Source organism: Trichosurus vulpecula, chromosome 6 (assembly GCF_011100635.1).
Source record: "Trichosurus vulpecula isolate mTriVul1 chromosome 6, mTriVul1.pri, whole genome shotgun sequence".
In the NCBI taxonomy this organism is placed as follows: Eukaryota; Metazoa; Chordata; class Mammalia; order Diprotodontia; family Phalangeridae; genus Trichosurus; species Trichosurus vulpecula.
In genome coordinates, this window is record NC_050578.1 from 273,463,870 (window position 1) to 273,484,810 (window position 20,941).

The window sequence follows — 20,941 nt, forward strand, 5'->3', positions numbered from 1 at the left end:
GATTTGGATATCACTGGCTTCTCTGTAAGCCCCTGTATCTGACTCGACCTGCTGAAAGGTCTCATTCTGACAAAGGAGAGGGAAGGGGGCGCACTCACCTGCTCCAGGACGAAGGCCGTGCCAGAGTCGATGGCGCCACCCAGCTCCCGGTACTGGCCAGAGTAGCGGACGTAGCCCCAGGTCAGCAGGGAGATGAGCAGCAGGCCCAGCAAGCAGTTGCACAGCTGCATGACCGTCTCCAGGCCCAGGAAGCCCGCGAAGCCCGAGCTCAGGTAGAGTGCAACAATGAAGCTGAAGAGCACGGCCGGCGTGCGGAAGGAGCTGAACACATTCTTACTGCTGTTGTGCTTGACGAAGTGGCCGTACAGCTCCTGGATGTCCCGGTCCAGCTCGCTCTGGTACCGCAGGCTGAAGTCCTCACCCCCCATCTTTTTGCTCTTCTTAAACTGGTCGATGGCCTGCTTCCGGAACTCGTCATGCTTCTCCTGCAGCGTGTCGGATGCCAGGTAGGGCTTCTCCCCTCCGCAGACCTGCGAGGAAGAGGCGAGGCCCCCCACGGGATCAGCACGGGCCGGGGGGATCTTGCGCTGGGCTGCTTGGGCTGATCTGAGAGGGGTCCTAGAGAGGCAGCTTCCACCTCCACCACGAGTCAATGTCATCAGGAGAGACACCAGCGAATCGCATAAACATGGCACCAGCCTGATGAGGCCGGTAATCAATCAGCATCATATAGAGGGGATGGCTATCATGAACACTACCACACCAAATCCAGCTTATTTCTGCAAGAGCTGTAAGGATCACAACACATTTCCCCACCATGGCCCCAAGCATGATTCTCCCTGCTTTACTGATGAGGGAAACTGAGGCGCCTCTGGAGAGAGGCCACACAGCCTGTCTTAGAGCTGGGAACAGCCCCAGCAGGGCTCCTTCTCCCAAACCCCACTTACCTTTTCCATGTTGCTGTAATACATGTCCTTGGCAGATGCCACAGCAGCTAAATTGTTGGCTTCCGCAGTGGCCTTTTAAAAATGGAAAGAGAAAATGTCTAGCCTCCTTTACTCAACACCATTCCACAAATAACTGCAGGTAGTTGTCTTTTTTAATTACTTTTTTTTCAATTAGCAAGTCTTTATTTCTTCTCTCCCTCCCACATTCCCTTCCCTCCTGGAAAAAAAAAAGCAAGAAAAACAAAACCCACATCACAAATACACATAAGTCAAGTCAAACAAATCCCTACAAGGGCCTTGTTCCGAGATGGGCCGAGGTCCTCCCCAGCATCCCCTCTCACTGGTCCTCCACAATCACAGGGGAGCTTCTTCCAGAGCTGGGGTCTGACCATGGCTTCCAGGTTCAGCTCCCTTTGCAGCCCATCCTCTTTGGTCTGCATCAATGGCCAATTGGTGTCCCTACTAGCACCTCAGGCTTCTACCAAGATTTGCAGTTTGCTGAGCCACCAGGCCAATGAGCTGGTGCAAAGAGCAGCTCTTTCTATAATTAGGGCTAGAAAGGGACCTCGACTGCCACAGTAATGGAGGAGGAAACCCAAGCCCAGAGAGGGGAGGGAGTGGCAGGCCTGCGCCTCCTGGGAGCCCAAGGGCAGGGCTTTTCCCATTACATACAATCCCATATCCCATTTGATTGGAAACTGAGGCTGAGCTCTTTAAGCTTCTATATAATATACTGTTCTGATGAACAACCAACCAACCCACCTCCTTTGACTAGGAATTTTTGCAAAGAGGGCCCAGGGCCCCTCCCCAAATCAAGGGCACACTCTCTTTGGCCTCCGTTCTAGCCACCTGGCAAGGATTAGCTCAGCAGCCATGGGGAAAAATGTACATTTAACACCACTGAGGCAGTGTTGGGCTCCAGGTCCCTTGCGAAACCTTCCGTCATTGAGGAGCCCTGAATCTGATTGGCTTTCTGCTCAGTCTCTGAGCATTATCTATTTGAACAAAATCAGCTTTGCAGCTTAAATAAAAGCCTGCTTCATAAATGAAGCTAACTTTAACACATAGAGAGCTAAAGCAGATGATATTAAAGTGATCTGATAAAGCATATCAAAAACAGGAATAGCTTTCCTTTGTACAAGTGAACAGTGTTCACAAATTACAAGCAGGGGAGGGGAAGAAACATATTTTGTAGACTAGAAAAAATCAGAACAAAGATGATTAATAAGCAACTGAAATCAAAGTACAGTACGGGCCAACAGAGGCCCGAGAAGGGAGAGTCAACCCAGAAGAGGCTGAGGAGCTCCATGATGGCTCCAAGCAGAATTTGAGGCCACGTCATTCACAGGGGAGGGTCACCACGGCGATGAACTGCTCTTGTAACCCTCTGGACTGGGATATCCGAGGACACCGTCCATGTGACCTCGACTTGAATCATGATGGAGTGACAGAAAGAGCTAGAAACCCAACGCTGATGGTCTGATGTCAGCTTGGAGGCCACCTAGAGCCGAGCACTCTGGGAGTGTCTAGGATGCTGCTGAGCATTTTTATCAATGACTTAGACAGATGGCACTTAAAGTCTTCAATGTGCAGATGAGCCAAAGCTGGGAGGGATGGCAAACACGCAGAGGAAGAGTCAGGATCCAAAAAGAGGCCAGACCACGGAGGAGCATCTAGTGAGCACAAATGTATCAGGAGAAATAGAAGGTCTGACACGTGCCGTTAAGAAAGTGATCTTCACCAGGACAACTCCAAGACTCATGATGGAAAATGCTTCCACATCCAGAGAAAGAAGTATGGAGTCTGAATGCAGATCAAAGAGCGCTATTTTCTCTTTTTTCTTTTTTTGTCGTTTTTCCCTTTTGTTCTGTTTCTTTCACAACATGACTAATGTGGGAATGTTTAACATTAAAAAAAGAAAAAGGAAAATGATCCTCAAAAAGGGAGATATTAGGGTAGAAAGAAGTTCCCCTGCAGAGATCTGCAGGTCTTCGTGTTCAGCAAGCTCCCTGGGTCACCAAAGAAGGGGAAGATCCCCAGGTGTGAAGGTCCCCAAGCTCCTGCAGCCGAATGTACCAAAGAAAACAAAGGCTTTGGGAAAAGCAGCAGAGTTACACTGACCACTCAACCAACCATGGGACCATTTCTGACAGTATCCAGAGGAGGAGAAGAAACCAAAGGCAGAGGAAGGTCCTGGTCCTTACTACTTACCACCCAAAAAGGTGACCAAGAGAAAACTACTAACTGCCAATGAATGTGCTGAATTTCCCATCTATAGAAACTTTTCATGAGAATACAATATATCAAACAAGATATATTTGTAAAGACCTCCTCACGGTGCCTGGCAAATAGTAAGCACCACATAAATGCTCATTATTATTATTATTATTATTATTGAAATTAATCTGTACATGCCCTGTGGTACCCTTGGTGATAGTGTCAGGAGAGAACAGCCAGGCTTTTGCTTAACATGGTGCATACAGAAAATGCCTGCTGACTGACTAGTATCTCACAAGAAGTCCCATATTCACCATCACGTGAGAAGTCAAGAATACGAGCCCCTACTGGGCTTGGTGCTGGCTGACAACCAAAGCATTTGGTCCAGTTGGCACAATGCTCTCGGAAGGGCTCTCCACGTCACAGTCATACAAGCTTCCTCAGAAGGTCCTAGTCCAACGAACTTCTCATCATCACTCTCAGGTAAGGCTCCCCTGGGGACGAGGGTGTGCCTGCACAGGCCGATGTGCTGACTGCACCAAGCTTTGGTACGCTGCAAAGCCCTCCTATGGCCTAGGGATCCACCGAGGATAAACCAAATGGACAAAGACGACTTAACTGTCCAGGTCATGTGGTGGACAGGAAGAAGGGCACCTTCTCCCTCAAACAAAAGCCCATCTTTTTCATAGTGATTTCCCAGTGTTGTTGAGGCTGCAAGGCAAGCACCCAGGAACTTAAGAGGAACATGGCTTCCACGAGCAGTGGGCAGACTACAGCATGCCACAAACAGAGATTTAGGAAAATGACATGAGCCCATCACATGAGAAAATGATGGATAATCCACTGACCGCAGAGGAGGGGAAGCTCACCCCCAGTAACAAACTTCTGGGAGCTCCCTCCAGGTCAGCCAGGTCTCATCCCTCTCCAGCCTGCACTGGGCACGTCCACCTCACCACCTTCCCCTGCTCTTCAGCTTCCTTTTATGGGTCATCTTCCCCCATTCAAATGTAAACCCCTGGAGGCAAGGAACATCTTGCCATATGTGTTTGTACTTGATAAATGCCAGTCCACTGAGTAAGACACCACACAAGACAGAGGCACGGATGGGCGGCATCTCTGCATGATCAGAGGGAACTACCTCAGTGACATCACAGAGCCAGGAGAACCAGCACTCACTGCTCAGCTGCTTCCAAGCAGAGTGCCCAGGTGGGGGAGCCACACCTGATCCGAACACCAACAAGCTGGGAAGCATCCAGAGTGGGGGGACCGGGATGGGGCAGGACAGCCAGAGGAGGGCCAAACAGATCGAGGAACTAGGGACGCTTAGTCTGGGTGAAGGAAAAACTGAGAAGAGAAATGAGGACAGCTAAGTGTTGGAAAGCATGTCCGGAAGAAGAAAGGCTGGTCTCCGAAGGCAGAGAAGAGGAAGAGGAGAGGGGAAAGATTCTGGCTAGAGAAGAGGAACAACTCACTCCCACTGAGGGCTCCCCACAAAAGGGGCCACCTGCCCAGGGAGCGAGGGGGGCCTCTGGCTGGAGGGCCTCAGGACCGGTGTGCACAGGATTCTTTCTGGTGGGCTCAGAAGTCAGGCTAGATGCCTCCAAGGTCCCTGCAGCCCTGTGATCCCAGTGTGGAGTTGCCATTTGGCTCCAATTCCAATGTCACATATTTATAGAGACAAAGTCAGAAAATCTCAGTGGAGTATTCTGGGAAATGTGCCTCAAAACAAAGCGCACATAGCCTCCCTCTCAGGGCACAGTGAAGAAGGGTGACAGCTCCCTGGTTTTAAAAGACAATGGGACTCATGTTAGCAGAGGAATGACTTTCTTTGGGATGACAGCAAATGGCTTACCTGCAGCATTGATTTGGGGTGAGGCAGACCTTCTCCTTGGTAAATCTTAATGTAGGCCTGGAACATGAATAGTGAGGGGATTACACAAACCCACAGCCTGTGGCAGCTGGGCACAGAATAACTTTTAGACATGGGGGGGGGCACCATGGGGGCATTTCTTATGGGAGCTGCCAGCACATCGGGCATGACCTGGAGCCCATCAACAGCGTGGACGTCAGACCCTGAAGACCCCCTCACCTCTCGCTCAACTCACCCACCAGCTGGCTAACTCTCAGCAATGCCCTAAAACTGCCCATTCCAACGTCTTCCTCCAAGGGATCCAGCTTCATCATCTCTGAGCTCATCTCACAGATCATCACTGCCCCCTAATGGCTGCTTGTGGCTTAGCCCCACCTCAAACAGCCAAGCCAAGAGTGGCCCTCAAAAACCAAAGCGCTCAGGAAGGAAGGCCCACACTCACCCGAAAATACTCCAGCAGACCCCGACAGGTGACTTTGGAGCCGTTGATCTCCTTTTCCATTAACTTGCTTGCATCTAACACAAACGGTACCAGTGCCTGTAATTGTTCTTTGAATTCAGGAGCGATGTCTGTCCAGGGGACCAAAGAGAAGCAGTGTAAGCAATGGGCCTGGCTCGGGCCCCATCCAGAAGCAGCTCCACCTCCCCCCTCTCCAGCCTGACTCCTGTTGGCCTCCCCCCCACCCCCTCTCAGGTACCAGACCTAAGGATTTTTGGACACAAGTTGGGGCAATTTCAAAAAGTGACAAGCAAGCCTAAATCGCTGCAAAATCCATTAGGTGACAGCCAATGCCCCAGGGACTTCTGGGACTAGAGGAGATAGACGCTCTGCCTTTGGGGCTACAAGTTACCCACGTCCCTCTTCAGACTCTCTCCCAGCATAGGACAGGCCTCCTTCTAACTGCTCACATGGACAGCGTTTCATGGCAGAACTGATAGGACATGCAACCTCTCCACGGGGCAGAGGGGTGCTGACCTACATTGGGAGAGGGAGCTTCCTCAACTGGACATTCCCTGCACCAATGAAATCAATGATCCAGGCCCTATCCCTAAGCTTAGAGTTTCCAAACCACTGTCCCATGAGGTAGGGAAAGGAGAGAAGGAAAGAAGGGAGGGGAGGAAAGGAAGGGAGAGAAAGAGAGGAGGAAAGGAAGGAGGGAGGGAAGGGAAGAAGGGAGGGAAAGGGAGAGAAGAAAGGAAGGAGCAAGCATCTACTTACTAAGCACCAACTATGTGCCAGGCACTGTGTCAAGCACTATACAAATACTAGCTCATGTGACTGTCACAATAAGCCTCTGAGGTAGGTGCTATGATGATTCCCATTTCACAGCTGAGGAAACTGAGGCAGACAGAGCTGAAATGGCTTGCCTGGGCTCACAGAGCTAGCACTGACACAAACATTATTCTCATCCCCATTTCCCAGGGGGATTAAGCCGCCTACCCAGTCCTATAGCTGGCTAGCACAGGAGCCAGAAGGCAGACAACCTGCATCTCTTGGCTCCAGTCCCATCCAGAGCTCCATGAGGCAGCTGGACATCTGGGAGAACACCAAGGGACGTCTTTGGCTCTCTCTGCCCTCAAGAAAGGCCCCCAACGTACCTCGTGCTGGTTCCTAGCTGAGGGCCTCCCCGCCTCCAGGGTCCCTTCTTCCCAGCGAGTACAAGTCCTCATTTCCACCCAAAGACTCAGGCTCTACAAGAGGCCGCCTCCACCAGGGCCATCAGGCTGGGGAGACCCCAGCCCCTCCTCAGAATCATGCTTTCGAGATCATAAAATCCAATAGGTGGGATTACAAAGAAGGCCAATTCTGCTGGGACAGAGTGACCCCTCTGCCTCCTTCTGAAGCGCACAAGCCCCATACCAGCCTAACGCTCTCCTTTTCCAGGGCAGGCTGGTGACTTAGCCAGGCCACATAGTGAAGAGACCACAGAGCAGGAACACACCCCGGGTCTGAGGCCTCCCGACCAAGTGGGGCTGTGAGCAAACAAATGGTAAGAGCTTGAGCGGTTCTTAACTGGAGGGGGACAGTCTGTGAAATTTGGACAGGAAGTTACATCCATTCACAAGCCTCCAACTAAAATTTAGCATTTCCTTTAATTATGAATTTAAAAAACCCAACAAGCCATGATCTGAGTAGGTTCCTCAGACAGCCCAAGTGGTCTATGTCACAAAACAGGAAGATGTCTGTCTCCACGCATACACTGACATACACAGCCATAAGATGCCTCCAGCCAACACGCCATTCTTAATGCTCAGAAGATTAGATTACTGGGGGGGCGGGGGGGGAGGGGCCTTTTTTGCAAAAACCTGGGCCAACGAACTTTGATTCTAAATTACCACATCACCAGCTCTTGACCTCTCCTGAGCAGAAAAGCTGCCAACAAGGTGAAAAGCTTCCTCCAGTGGATAAATGGAGGACAAAGGTCAATATAGCAAACTCATTTTCTCTGACTATATTCAGACCACTTTGGAGGCAGTTCTTCAGAATGAGAACGCCCACTGGCCAAGGGAGCCAGGCCTGTCTCTTCTACCGAATGTCCACCTAGGAGGCAACAGCAGCCCTCTCCAGGTTGAGCTCCTATGCTAAGACATTAACATCACTCAACACTGCTAACAGGATCACAAAGAAAGTTAGAAAAACAAAGCCAGGTCAGTTTTACAGATGGACAAACTGAGGCACAATGATGCCACTGGTCCAAAACAAGATCCTAGAATCCAAGAGTCAAAACAGAAGCAGTGTCCTCCGTTGCACTCTCTCTTCTCTCCCCCAGGAATCCAATGTACTTTATGAACGTGACCTCCCCTTCCTGGGCCCTTTCTGTGTCTCATTGTTGGGAATGTCTCTGCAGTCACAGCATCCCCATTGGAAAGACCCCGAGAACACTGTCTTTACCACTTCACAGAGGGGCAGATGGTGGCCCAGATTGAGACACCACAGGCCCTAGCGGGAGGCCAGAACAAAGCCAGCAGGGGTTCCTTCCTTCAGCAACATTTACTGCTCATCTGTTCATTTCATCGGCACAAACCTCTCAACTTTCCATCAAAGGTCGGGCTCGTGGCCACCTGGAGCCCTGGATGTGGTAGGAGAAAGCAGGTGACGTTGGTAAAGCACGAGCGAATGTGATTTCGGACATTCTGAATTTCCTCATGCTGCTGCTCCTTCACCTGCCAACAAAAACCAACAAAACCAGAACTCATCTCCTGCAAGTGAGAACTGAAAAGATGGACTATATGGGACCATTTGAAACTGAAGCCTTCAGACTCCTGGGAGCCACCAGGAGAGCCCACACCAGAAGATTCTGTTGTGCTTAAAAGAACCACAAGGCAGAACCTTCAAAGTGAGGAGGCTGCTTTGGCCCCTCAGCTAATAAAAGAACCACTTACAAACAACAATAGGGCTTGCCTAATACTTGGTGAGAAGGAGAAAAAGCAGGCTTGGGGCCCAGACAAGCTGCTAAACCAGTTAACACCCGTGACAGAGGCTCTGGAAGGCTAGCTGGGCCTGTTCGTCACTATCATGACCAAATTTTTAAATGAGGATGGCAATCCACATTCTGACTAGTTTCAGTCTGGCCCAGGGAGTAAGTGCCACACAGGCGGCAGCCATGAAAGTGTCCTAAGTAATCTCCACTGTCGATAATCTGTGAAGAGGCGGGCGACCTAGGGCTAGATAGAGCCCTTCTACGAGCTGCCACTGGCATCCTCTGAGATCCCACCACCCAGGGTTACCTGTAAGCGCTTCTCCAGGAATGCCATTCCTCCCTCAAGTCCATAGCTATACTCGTAAGGAAAGCTCCAGTCTCGAATCAAAAACATCAGCATCTATTTAGGGAGAGAAGGAATAGGGTGGATCACACACAGCCTTGTATAAATAAACTTGGTGGCTCAGCAGAAAAAGGAAGACCTGAGATACTGTGTGATCCTAGGCAAGTCAGTGAACCTCTATTTGCCTCATCTGTAAAATAAGGTTCATTATAGTATCTACCTCCCTGTGCATGAGATAATATCTGTAAAGCGCATTTAGGGCTGAGCATAGTACCCAGCACATAGTAGGTGCTACAGACGTGTTAGCTATCACTATGACGCAGCTCCTCTTCAGAAGAGTACTGCCAGCACCTCTCCTCTGAAGAGAAGGCAGGCAGAGCCCTAACGTGATTCCAGGATTTCCCTACTCTGTGAATCCTGGGGAGATAATCACTGAGTTTGGGTGAATCAGACTCCACCCAGGGCAGAAGGCTCTGTGGGAACCAGGCCCTCTGGGCCACTTTGGCTCCCTGCTTAATAAAAACCCAAGGAAGGGAGCCATGAGGCAGGGCAAGGAGGAGCATCGGGGGTGAAGGGTGAAGAACCGCCCACCCAAAGCCCACAGAGTCATCTCTAGCCCCTTTCACGTCAGGCCCCACAGAGCAATGAGCTCGTTGTCAAGACTTCTGGGAACTCTCACCTCAGAATGAGACAGCAGGTGAGGCAGGGAAGTGGCTAACGGCACGTAGCATAAAGAAATAACTGGCCAAAACCAGCCGGGCAGGAATGGTGTGCAGAGGAAAGGGACGTACCTGGAAGGGCTTCTCAGAAATTTCATCCATTGCCAAACGACCATATTCTGTGAACAGCTTTAAGAAAGAAACAGACATAAATAACAACAGGTGAAAACACAGCAGGGGAAGGGGTCTCTCTGGCGGTCATCCTTCGGCCCAGCATGTAGTTCGAACTAGGCCCAGGCTGTTTGTCTCCCCTTGTGCCCCAGCATACAGAGCAGGGGCTGGCACATAATAGGGAGTTCATCACTGCTGGTTAAGTGGTGGCCAGGATCAAGAACTGCTCCCACAAAATTAAAGTCAATTTTGGGACCTGTGGTTAGCAAAATGAGAACCTGGTGCTCCCACCTTGATACAGGGGAAGGGAGAGAAACGAGAATCTACAGCCCATACAAGCCAATGGCCTTCCTCTGTGGCTACACAGGGGAGTAGGGCTGGCCTGGACCCCAAGGAAGAGGAGCTGGGAGCCCCATGTCCAGAAGCTCTGTCACCTCTAGCAGGTGGAGAAAGAATGCAAAGGAAGGACAGAAGAGGCCAGGCCCTGGGCCAGCACCAGGGACAGGCAGAAACACAACGTGGACCTCCTTTAAACGATACAAAATAAATACATGCAAGTTGGGGGACGGGGAGGGAGGTATCAGAAGAGGCTTCATGGAGAAGATTGGGCTTGAGCTAAGCCTGGAAAGAAATGAGACTTTCTGAGAGAAGGTGACGAAGAAGAACATTCCCAGTACAGGGACAGCCTAGGCAAAGTCTTGGAGACAGGAGACAGTTTGTCACATGGGAAAATGGCAAGCCAGTTGACCTGGCTGGCACAGAGAGTGCTGGAAAGTGAGTAACACACACCAAGGGCCAGCCAGGGGAGCCACAGCCATTTGGGGAAGAGGGACAGGTTTGTCCAGCTCCCCCCAGGCCCAGCCCCGACAGTGTCCCTGACCTCCCATTTCTACGTCAGCTGGTCTGTCTCAGTCTCAGGGCTGCACCACTGCCTGCCTCTTGGTCGTGTCTAGAGGGACACCTGGGGATGACACCCCTATCCACATGCTCTCCCTCCAGAGTCAGAGGCTTGACACTGGCCAGCCCTCCCTCCTCTGCTCCTCCCATGTCGCCTGTGGGACATCTCTGGCCTCACACTCACACAGCTCCCTTTCACCCAGGTGCCACCAACACCCTCCTCACATGGTTTCCTTGCCACTGGTCTTTCCCTGCTCCAGCCTATCCCACACATGCAATTTTCCTTCAGAGATCTGACAAAGGGTCTGCTTCCCTAACTCAGCCAAGCCTTCCTCTTGCCTCTAGAAAATATCACCTCTTCTACTTCGCTCTTACAGCCTTTTGCCCCATGGTCCCAACCTGTCTGTCCAGCCTCAGCAGATATTACTCTCTCCTGCCAGCATCCAGCCAATCTGGCCTCCTCTCTGTTCCTGCTTCCCATCTCCATACCTTTGCCTTGGCCATCCCTCATGCCCAGAAGTGTCCCTCTCTTGCCTTTCCTGATTTCTGACCCCCTCAGTGTCTTCCTTCCCAAACAACTCGTCTTTAACCACTTGGCAGACATTTGTATTTATTCCCTGCACGTTCAGCCATAGACATGTATATATGTACTTGTCTCCTCTGACAGAATGAGAATTCCTTGCAACAAAAGATTGTTTCCTTCTTTGTACTTCTAGCCTCAGTACCTGGCATACAGCAGGTGCTTAATAAATGGTTATGGACTGATCAAGTGGAGGAGAGACTTGAGACAGGAAGGACCTGCTCAGAAGGTGATGGAAGAAGAGACGAGAAGTCCTGTGGAGTCGGAGATGTCTATGGGCTGTCCACTCTGAAATGGCCATGAGCCTGTACTTGATTCCCATCTCCCAAACGACAATGTGACAGCCTGTGGTGACGGCTTCCTCTGGTTTGGGCTCGGGCTCCTCAAGAGCCCTGCCAGCATCCAGAGCCTCCAGCACTCCCGCAGGTCTCAGGTGCTGGCTCCCTCAGCCCAGCCCAGCACAGCCTGTGGCCTTCTGCATGGGGGCCCCTTCTCTCTTCTTTACACCCTCTCCTGGAGAGCTCAGCCAGTGCCACAGCTGCCACCATCCCTCCCTTAAAGATGCTGACCCTCAATCTCTATTCTCCAGTCCCAGCCTCTGTCATGCTTAGCATCCAAGATTTGGATGTCCCAAGGGCAACTCAAACGCAGCCTAATTTAGTCTAAAATCCAGTTAGTCATCACCTACCCCAAGCCTGATTTTCCTCCTGACTCCTCCATTTGTTACTAGGTCACCATCCTAGGAAATCTCAGCCACCTCCAGTCCAGTTCATGCCCCAAAGTAATCCCAGCTTTAGCAGATTTGACAAATGGCCAGTCACAATTATCCTGTCCCTCCCTAGTGTCGACATCTTCGGGCTTCACATACCCACTTCCTTCCACTACTGGTCACACAACAGGTACTCCAGGCCCCTGCTGTGCCCTCACCTAGGTGTTCTCCTTTAACTGTGCCCCTAAAACTCAGCACACTCATCCAGGGAAGGCTTAGGAAAGACGGAGAACAGAGAGACCTTGGCGGTCCAAACCTGACACTGAAACAGACTGAGAGCCTGGGAACCCCCAGGTCTTTTTCAGACAACGTGCTGCCTAGCCGTGTCTCCCCAACCACAGACTTGCAGAGCCTAGGGGTAAGACACAGCGACCTTTATTCCTACTGATCCCATCTTACTGGATTCAGCTCCAAATGCTAGCATGGGCTGTCACCTGGGACATTCACTCTCCCTCCCACTCTGGATCATCTGGGAATTTGGTAAACATTTCATCTGAGTCTTTATCTAAGCCATTAGTAAAAATGTTACACGGCCCAGAGGGACAAGCAGGTCCACACAGTGACCCACCCAAGATGTCATATCATGGGAAAGTTGGATCCTGAATGAAGACCCCAAGTCCATCTCTCCAACCAGCTCTGAACCCAATGACATTATCATCCAGTCCACATTTCTCCATCTTTTCCACAAGAACTATAAGAGATAATTTATCAAAAATATTGCTAAAAATCTATGGCAAACACATCCCTATCATTTGCCTTATCTGCTACTTTCACAACCCCATCAAAAAAAGAAATAAGGTTAATCTGACATAACCTGTTCTTGAGGAAGTGATCTCTGCTGGTTCTAAGGAATCTTCCACCTCCTTTCACTAGGTGTTCACCAACCGACTCTTCGTTTCCCATTCTGGAATGCTCCCAGAAGCTAAAGTCGAGCTCCTGCCCTAGTTTACATGTTCTGCTCCCCCATGCCTTGTGTGGAAGTCAGGACATGGGCAGCCCTTTGCCCCAAGGGGCAGGCAGCTCCTCTCTGACACCCCATCCTCTTTCCCATATTCCCAACAGGCCCGGTCACCACAGCTGCCAGTTTTCTCAGACCATGTGGGCCAGTGAGCTGTCATGGAGGGGAGCCTGTGGGTATGGAGTTCCAAGTTCTTCTCCAGCTTCATCTCTTCCTCCACAAGGAGCAGAGCCTCAAGGAGGGATGGACTCTGAGGTCATCCTGGGGCATCCACTCGTACCAGTGAACTATTTACTTACTCTCATACCCTAACTAGGAGCCCTGCAGACAAGGGAGCCAAGTTATCTGTATTATATGACATTTCTGGGATAGGATGCTCCCTTTACCTTGAGAAGCTCAAGGAACTTTCCAGCTAGCACTGCCACACACTTCCCAAACAACCTGGCCTGCCCTCAAAGAGCATATAACTAGGAGATGAAATGGGATGAGCCCAACAAAAGACAGACTCAGTCGAAGTCGACAAGCACTTAGGAATGACACCCAAATTCCATTAAAAACCATTTCCCACCACAGAGAATTCCACCACGAGCCTTCCTGGACATCACGTGCCCCATGTGCCAAGCAGAAGGCAAACCTCCACAAAGCAGTGCCTGAGGAACACACCAAGGCCTTTCCAGGATAGATGAGCCTTGAGACACACAAGTTTCTGCCAAGAGGAATAACATGATCCCGGAGATGATACAGATCAGACCATGGCTGGGAATTCTGAAGATGCAAGCGGCTGGAGGCAGAGGTTTGGTCCACGAAGGGGAAGAATGGGGGATGCAAAGGAGGACGAGGACAAGCCTGGTCATGGACTGGATGTAGGAGAGCAGCCTCCGAAACAATCCCAGGCATGAGGAAGCAGGAAGGGAGTGGTGTCACCAAGGACTCTAGGGACACAGGAAGGGAGCATGGGAGGGGATGAGCGCCAGGTGTTTTCTGAAGAGACTCCAGGTGAAAAAGCCCAAAATATGGGGCCTGGGTGGCACCTAAGGAGTAGTAACCTTCTTACACCCTTGAATAGAAAAACATCCTCTTAAGAGTGTTTAAAAAGAGGTTATGACGATCCCCCAGCAAAGCCTTGGTGAGCCAGTTACCTGTAACTGCTGTAGGTCGTCTTCCTGAATGTTCTGGGACAAATTATAAATCTGTAACAAAAGCAGTTTGCAGATTAACACCATCCTGACAAGAAAAGATTAACCTGAAAAAAAACCCAGTCCAAGCCTAAACCACCCCAGGGCAGCTTCCTGGAGTGGAGGTATGTCAAGAACAACAGGGCTCGCTCATTTCTTTGTGTCCAACACTGGTTGCCAACATGGTAGCTGGGCGGCCTCTCCTCAGCGTCTATCACCTAGGGAGTATGGGAGTTCCAGGGATTCTGTTGGGCATCAGCATCACAGAGTCTCTCTTTAGCCAACATCCCAAGAATGCTCCCTTTTTTTCATAAATCAAGCCAACTTACCTGAATAGAGCTTGTCATGGTACTGAGGGCAAATATGGTGGCACAATCCTTCACCGTTGACTGGCTGTCAAACGCACCTTGAGTATCCATCAAAATCACTGCCACCTGAACAAGGGAAATTACCCAGAGAACACTGAGAAATGAAAGTATGAGGTTAAAGAAGCCACTTTGAAACAACAAGGCAACTATCCTACAAAGAGACCTAGTGAACGAACCTGCCGGGCGCTTCTAGAAGAGGAAGAGCCCAAGTGCTCGTCTAGCCTGACCACAGCATTCCTGTAGAAGGTCTAGTCCTCTCTGACTCGCTGCCCAAGGGCGGCTTGAGAAAGAAAGCACTTGGAGCAACATGGAGGAAGGGGGCACCTGCCGAAACCGCCAGATCCAGCCTATCCAGCAGGGAGGCGGCAGAAGGCCTAGTGCCAAGGCCCCGAGCACAGCACACGCAGCCATTCCCATCTTCTGAGCAGACTCAGAGCCAGAACTCTTATTAGCTTGGACAGGAAACCAAGAATGTTCATTGAATTTCTCTTAATCCTACAAACTCTTTGGAGTACACAGTAATAAAACTACACACACAGAAGTGTACATGTTAAATGTAGATAATTATTTGCAGTACTATCTCCATCTTTCTCATTTCTAGGGCTTTTCAGGTAGCATTATTCCTGTCTCTAAGCACATGACATCATTTTACACAAGCATGCTTTACAAAGTGGACAGCCCACAAGGGCACCAGAAAGAAATTCCACGATGTAATGCAAAAGGCTGGGAGCAGGAGGCCTGGGCCCGATTCACTCTGGGTGACCTGGGGCCTGATAGCAGCAATTACAACTTCACAAAACTTCAGTGAAAACTAGGTTTCTTACAAGAGAAATGAACATGCAGGTGGAGCCCAAAGAGTTCACAATCCAGAGAAGTTGGCATATTTATGACAGCAGGACAAAAGAAGGAGAATTTCATAGAATTTCCACCCAAGGGGCATGGCATGGGAGGGGAAAGGTGGGGGGGTGGGTTGAGAAAGGGGAGGAGCAGGGCCAGCCAAAGCTGCATTCTTCTCCCTCCCCAAGAAGACAGGAGGGTCCCCTTCTCTACAAGGGTCCTGGCTATATAAGCACTTTCTCAGCCCAGCACAGACTGACTGGCGGTGCCTGGCTTGGCTCTCAAGGACACACAGGGAGTCCAGCCTGAGAGGCAAACAATCCATTATGTCAGCTCAGGAGGGGCTTCATCCTGGACACATTCAGGGTCTCCTGCATGCTACCTTTCTTCCAAAGCATCTGTGTGCCCCTCAAATCAGTCTCCCTCCTTTCTTCCATTTCTACCGTGAGGAGGGGCTGATCATACGTTCTCTCAGATTTGATCACTTTTCACATCCTCATTTTCAGATTCAGTATGAGGACAGTAGGTGAAAAACCAAAGAGGTTTCTGCTTGCCTTCCTAAAGTCAGTATTAACCAGGGACGACTTCTCTTGGGAATCGAAATGCAGAATAAGACATAGGAATCTGCTTTGCTGGATTATGCTTCGTTCCAATGAGGTTTTCATTTTCTTTTCATTTGTTTAATTGAGAGAGAAGGGTGGGAGAGATAGAGAGTAGAGAATGCTGATGATTAATTATATCTGAAAAACTGAATTGCTATGAATCATTAAATAAGCTATGGCACGTTGATATAACAGAATAATACAGGGCCATTTAAAATGATAAATAAGTGATATGAAGAAATCTGCAAAGACTGGCATGAAGCAATTCAAATAAAGCAAAACCAAAACAGTCTATACCAACAGGCTGGAAAAAAATAAAAACGTAAACACAAAGAGAAAAAATGTGGACAAGCAGAGAACAGAAGGGGATATGGAGGGAGTAAGAATGAGCTATGCTTTGAGGGGCATGTTAGAGGTAAAAATTCATCTTTCATGGTTGGAAAAGTTTATTTTGGTTTAAAGTTAAGAAGATAATACACGAAGTTAAAAATGTTTCAAACTTATGCCAATATAAAGAGAGATTCTGTATAACTTAGTTTTACACATGATCAAAAGGGCTAAGTTCTTCAAGTGTTTGGAGGGGCCCCTCCCCCTTTACCTTTTTCCCATTAGGCTTCTCCACAATGAAAATTTCACTCCAGATCTGAATTCCAGTGGTTTCAGGGTCAGAACCCCCTCGCCATGAAAATCCTGTTAGCGGCTCATCTTCATCACCCAACCAATGCAGATGGTTACGTTCCTTCTGCAAGATGAGAAATAAGTCTCTTTTAACTATAAAGATAGGAAAACAAGGTGCTGACCAAGGACCCAAGACATCAAGGGATTCTGGCCCACCTGGTTATACAGGTAGCGAAGCAAGAAGTCCAGAAGAAAAGACTTGCCCTTGCGGAAGGCTCCAGCTACTGACACCACTACCACATCAAGGTCTCTGACATGGTCTTGCAAGAGGACCTTGGCCAAGGCCTTCTCATCCAGCTCAAAAGAATGCTGCTCTTTGTTCACCAAGACAACCTGTACGGGGCCGGGCTTCAGGGGCTCCATGATGACACCACCTGCATGGAACAGAGAGAGCAAGTGCCATAAGGGAACCCATTCTAAATCTTCCTAGGGCAACATGACATCAGTCGCAAGGGCACAAAGCTGGACCCTCCCAGAGGGTTGAATCAGCCTCTACTCCCTGTGGCCAAATACCTGTAATGACCAGCAGTGGTGCTCAGCATTTAGACACCAAGAACTCAGGGCTCTGCTCCTGAGGGCCTAGGTCCATCAACCCACCAGTGCACACCTAGGGAACATGTGAAGATCAGGAGCACAGGCTGGGCATCCCAACCCAAGACTCAGCCAGGACTCCTGGGGATAGGACCACACCAACAAACTGGGAAGGAGATGACCTCCTAGTGCCCTCACCAGTGGCTGGAACACAGCCAAAGAGGCAGAGCAGAAAAACCAGCAGGGACGGATCATTTCCTGGGTCAGACCATCAAGAGGCACTTCTCTTTTCTCACATTGGCATCACCAGAATAGAAAAGAGGAGGCCTGCCCACATCACATGGGGCCCAACCACCTGTCCTCCCGCAGGCAGGAGATGGGAGGGCCTTGCCCTAAAATTATGGATAAGAGGAACAGACGCTGACCTTGGCAGGTGGCCACCTTCCTCCTGCAAGGGGGATACTTACATGCCTCTGCTCATCAGAGCCTTCCAACATCTCCAAGAGGGAGAGAGGTAGGCACGAAAGGCTCACTGAACAGATGAGGAAACCACAAGTAATGCCCATTGTCCTACAGCTAGCTGGTGCCACAGGTGTGCCTCCTAATGCCCTTCGTCTCATGCCCTGCTGGGACTGCTGACCAGCCCTGGGCTTAATTTAAGTGGTGTCGATGCTGCCTAAGAGGGAGCAGCATTTATGCTGACGAGGACATGTGAGTGAGTCCCTTGAGCATGCCCTACGTCTTCCTGATGGCAGTCTGTATCAGTCACTATAATCACTGCCTCACCCACCTACTTCAGCGTGGGCACTAACTTCCAGGCTTACCTAGGAAACCTCCTATGAAGTAACTGGGCCCTGCCACAGGGCACACCAGCCCCAAGAGAGCCTGGTGCAGAAGTCACATATGCCTAAGGATGAGAACATGGGCTCACAGAAGCAAGCAGCGATTTAGTCAGCCAACAGGAAGTCCCTACCGTGCTGGCCCAAGAGAGCCTGGACTCTTCTTGGAGCTCATTACGAGTGTCTGCTTAGAAGATAGCTCTTCAGCCCTCCAAAACCCTAAGTAGCAACTGCCAACTTTCTGGTGATTACTTGCAAAGTAATGATTCTGGCCACACAGGAGAGGCTTGGGATTGGAAGACCGCTGCCAGGCCTCCCAACTGCCAGCAAGGCACCAACTGGCAAACTTCCAAATCTCTGACTCCGTCAGCACCTATTAAGTGCCTGGGCCATGCCTGGCACTGACCTTGCTAACACAGGACAGCCAAAATAGGGTCATTTTAACAGGAGAGACAACATGCAAAGGTGTGTGTGCATGAGGGAGTAAAGGGGGCCACATGCAGGCACAGATGGTAATGACAGAACCAAGGCACTAGCAACGGGGAGGGCAGGGCAGGAAAGGTTTCTTGCAGAAGGTAGGATTTGATCGTAGGCTCAAAGGAAGCCAGAGACACCAGGGGCCCCAGGGGCCTCAGGGAGGAAGAAGAGCATGTGGCAGGACTGGGGTGGGGGGTATGGGGCACCACACAGAAGGGTTCATGTGCAAGGCCCGGACTGGTAGATTTTAGAGTACAGGGAGAGGAGTCAAGGAGTCAAGATTAATTTTTGAAGATTAAGAAGACCATAAAGGCAGAAAGGGGCCAGAGGATTTCTGATTTGCTCCTGAGGGGTGATAGGGAGCCACTGCAGTTTCCTGGAGCTGACCCTCTATTATCCTGATTCTCCCTCATCTTCAGGCTTGCCCTGACCACTGGCTGCTCCCCTGCTGCCCACAAACATGCCCACATCTCTGCCACCCTCACCTGATCCTCCTGCCCATTCCTGCAATTCTCCCCTTCTTGGCTGACCTCCCGTAGACAGCCCATCACAATCTCATCCTCTGCTAACTTCCTGTAGAAAGTCTATCAATCCTGGCCTCTAATTCTCCTCTCATGCTCTGAAACTTCCTCGTTCTCTCTGAAGCCACCAAGAATCTCTTTCCAAAAAAATTTAAATTTTTTTTTCAATCAGGAAAAATCTCTCTCTTCTGGCTCCCATGCCATCCCTCCCCCTAATTAAGAATGAAAAGCATAACTCATTACATGTACATGGAGCCTAACAAAACAAACTCCTGCATTGCCATGTCCCAAAAAATGTTTTATTCTGTACTTGGTCCTTCACCTCTTTAACAGAAGTTGGACAGCATGCTTCATCACTGGTCCTCTAGAATAGGGGTTGAGCAGGGTTCCCAAATCTTTCCAATCTGTTTGTCTTTACAACGTTGCTGTAGAAATTGTTCCCCTGGTTCTGCTCACTTCACTTTGCGTCATGCAGTTCTTCTTGGGTTTCCCCAAAACCATCTCCTTCATCATTTTATAGCACAGTATAGCCATCACACTTATATGCCCTAAACCTCATTCAGGCATTTCCCAATTCATGGCGCCCCTCAGATTCCCATTCTTTGTTACCTCAATGTTATAAATATTTCTGTACATTCTTGGAGTTTGTTGTGCTTAGGATTAATCCCTCCCTCTAATTTCCTTCTCTCCTTTCCCTCCTGTTTCTCTGCTGAGTGAAACCCAACTGGGTGTGTCTATTCTTCCCAGTTCATGATTCTGACCAGTTCAGAGGACAGTGAGTCCCCTCTACCTGATCCTAGTTTATATAATCCTCCCTAACCTTCCTTCCTCTTCCCAGCTCTTTCCTAACCCTAAATTCTTCTCTTAAGCTCATCAAGACATAACAGAAGCACTCCCAGGCCTCCTCTGCCTGCACTCCCTGAGGCCTGATGAAAATATGGTTCAGAGGGGACACATACATCATCTCCCAGTACTGAATAAAAGCAGTTTATCCTGGTGTAATAGTAATTAAGGTGGGACTTTTTGCTGTTGACCTTTAATGATTCTGGCCTTTGTTCGAATGCAGCAGATAAAGTGGGATGTTTTTGTATTTTTCAGCACTGAGACAATTGGGAGCCATTGATTTGTATCTGATGTGATATTGGGGGTGGGGAACTTCTCCACACCCAGCCTGGGTGAGGTCAGGGCCCTCTGGTCCCTGAACAAGATATATAAGCGCAAAAGTGAACGTTCTCGCTTGGAGCCACAGCAGGAGTGGCACATGACTCTGGATCAGCCTTTATAATGAGCTCCCCAGCTGAATACTCAGATGTTGATAACTATGAATTTTATTTGGTCTGTCTCAAGGTGCTGGTTTTTGACCCTGAACTAAGTAAATGATACTTGTATGCTGGATTAAAGTAAGAATGTTAACCCCTTAACGTTGCTTTCCTTAGTAAAGCAGATGAAAAGGACCTGGGGCTGCAGCATTCTGTGAACTGGTTGTTGGCTTTACACCCTCACAGCAGCTGCTAGCCGGATTGTTGAAACATCGGATGTAGCCCTTTACCAATGTTCCCCTTGTGTTTGAACTTCAAAGCTTCTACACAGCTTTGGTCTTTCATGAAGAATGCTTGCAAGTCCACTATTCTTTAAGGATCTAGTTTTCTCCCTAGAAGATTATCCTCACTTTTGCTGCGTAAATTATTCTTGGCTGCAAACCTATACCTCTGCCTTCTGAAACATCATATTCCAAGCTCTTTGCTGCTTTCTAGTGGTAGCTGCTAAATCTTGTGTGATCCTGACTGGATCCTCAGTACTTAAATTCTTCCTTTCTAGCAGCTGCAGTATTTCTTCCTTGGCCTGAAAGCTCTGATTTTGGCTATAATGTTTCCTGGGAGTTTTCCTTTGTGGGTTTCGTTCAGGAGGTGACTAGTAGATTCTTTTTACTTCCACTTCGGCTTACGGTTCTTAGAGATCTGGGCAGTTTTCTTTTGAGATTTCTTAAAATGTGATTTCTGAGATCTAGAACTGGTTAGTGGGCAACAAAGCTGCCGGCTGTCACCTATTCCCATTGGGTGCCCTATGATGGGCCTAGGAC

The 20,941-nt window shown here is 49.5% G+C and overlaps 1 protein-coding gene across 3 annotated transcripts in view; it reads right to left on the minus strand.

The window, feature by feature from the left end:
- The window catches only part of ATL3 (atlastin GTPase 3), a 35,925-nt gene that overhangs the window by 5,087 nt on the left and 9,897 nt on the right, over positions 1-20,941 (minus strand). For 2 of the 3 annotated variants that reach the window (XM_036763202.1, XM_036763201.1), the window contains 11 exons: positions 16,650-16,867; positions 16,414-16,557; positions 14,338-14,442; positions 13,973-14,023; positions 9,591-9,647; positions 8,764-8,856; positions 8,061-8,199; positions 5,477-5,604; positions 5,017-5,073; positions 948-1,019; positions 99-530 (listed from right to left, as the gene is read on the minus strand). In XM_036763202.1, the coding sequence (XP_036619097.1) occupies positions 99-530; positions 948-1,019; positions 5,017-5,073; positions 5,477-5,604; positions 8,061-8,199; positions 8,764-8,856; positions 9,591-9,647; positions 13,973-14,023; positions 14,338-14,442; positions 16,414-16,557; positions 16,650-16,856 (1,485 nt within the window). In that variant the 5' untranslated portion in view covers positions 16,857-16,867. Of the gene's footprint in view, positions 1-98; positions 531-947; positions 1,020-5,016; positions 5,074-5,476; positions 5,605-8,060; positions 8,200-8,763; positions 8,857-9,590; positions 9,648-13,972; positions 14,024-14,337; positions 14,443-16,413; positions 16,558-16,649; positions 16,868-19,183; positions 19,254-20,941 lie in introns of those variants that run through there. The other variant, XM_036763203.1, reaches the window with a different exon arrangement.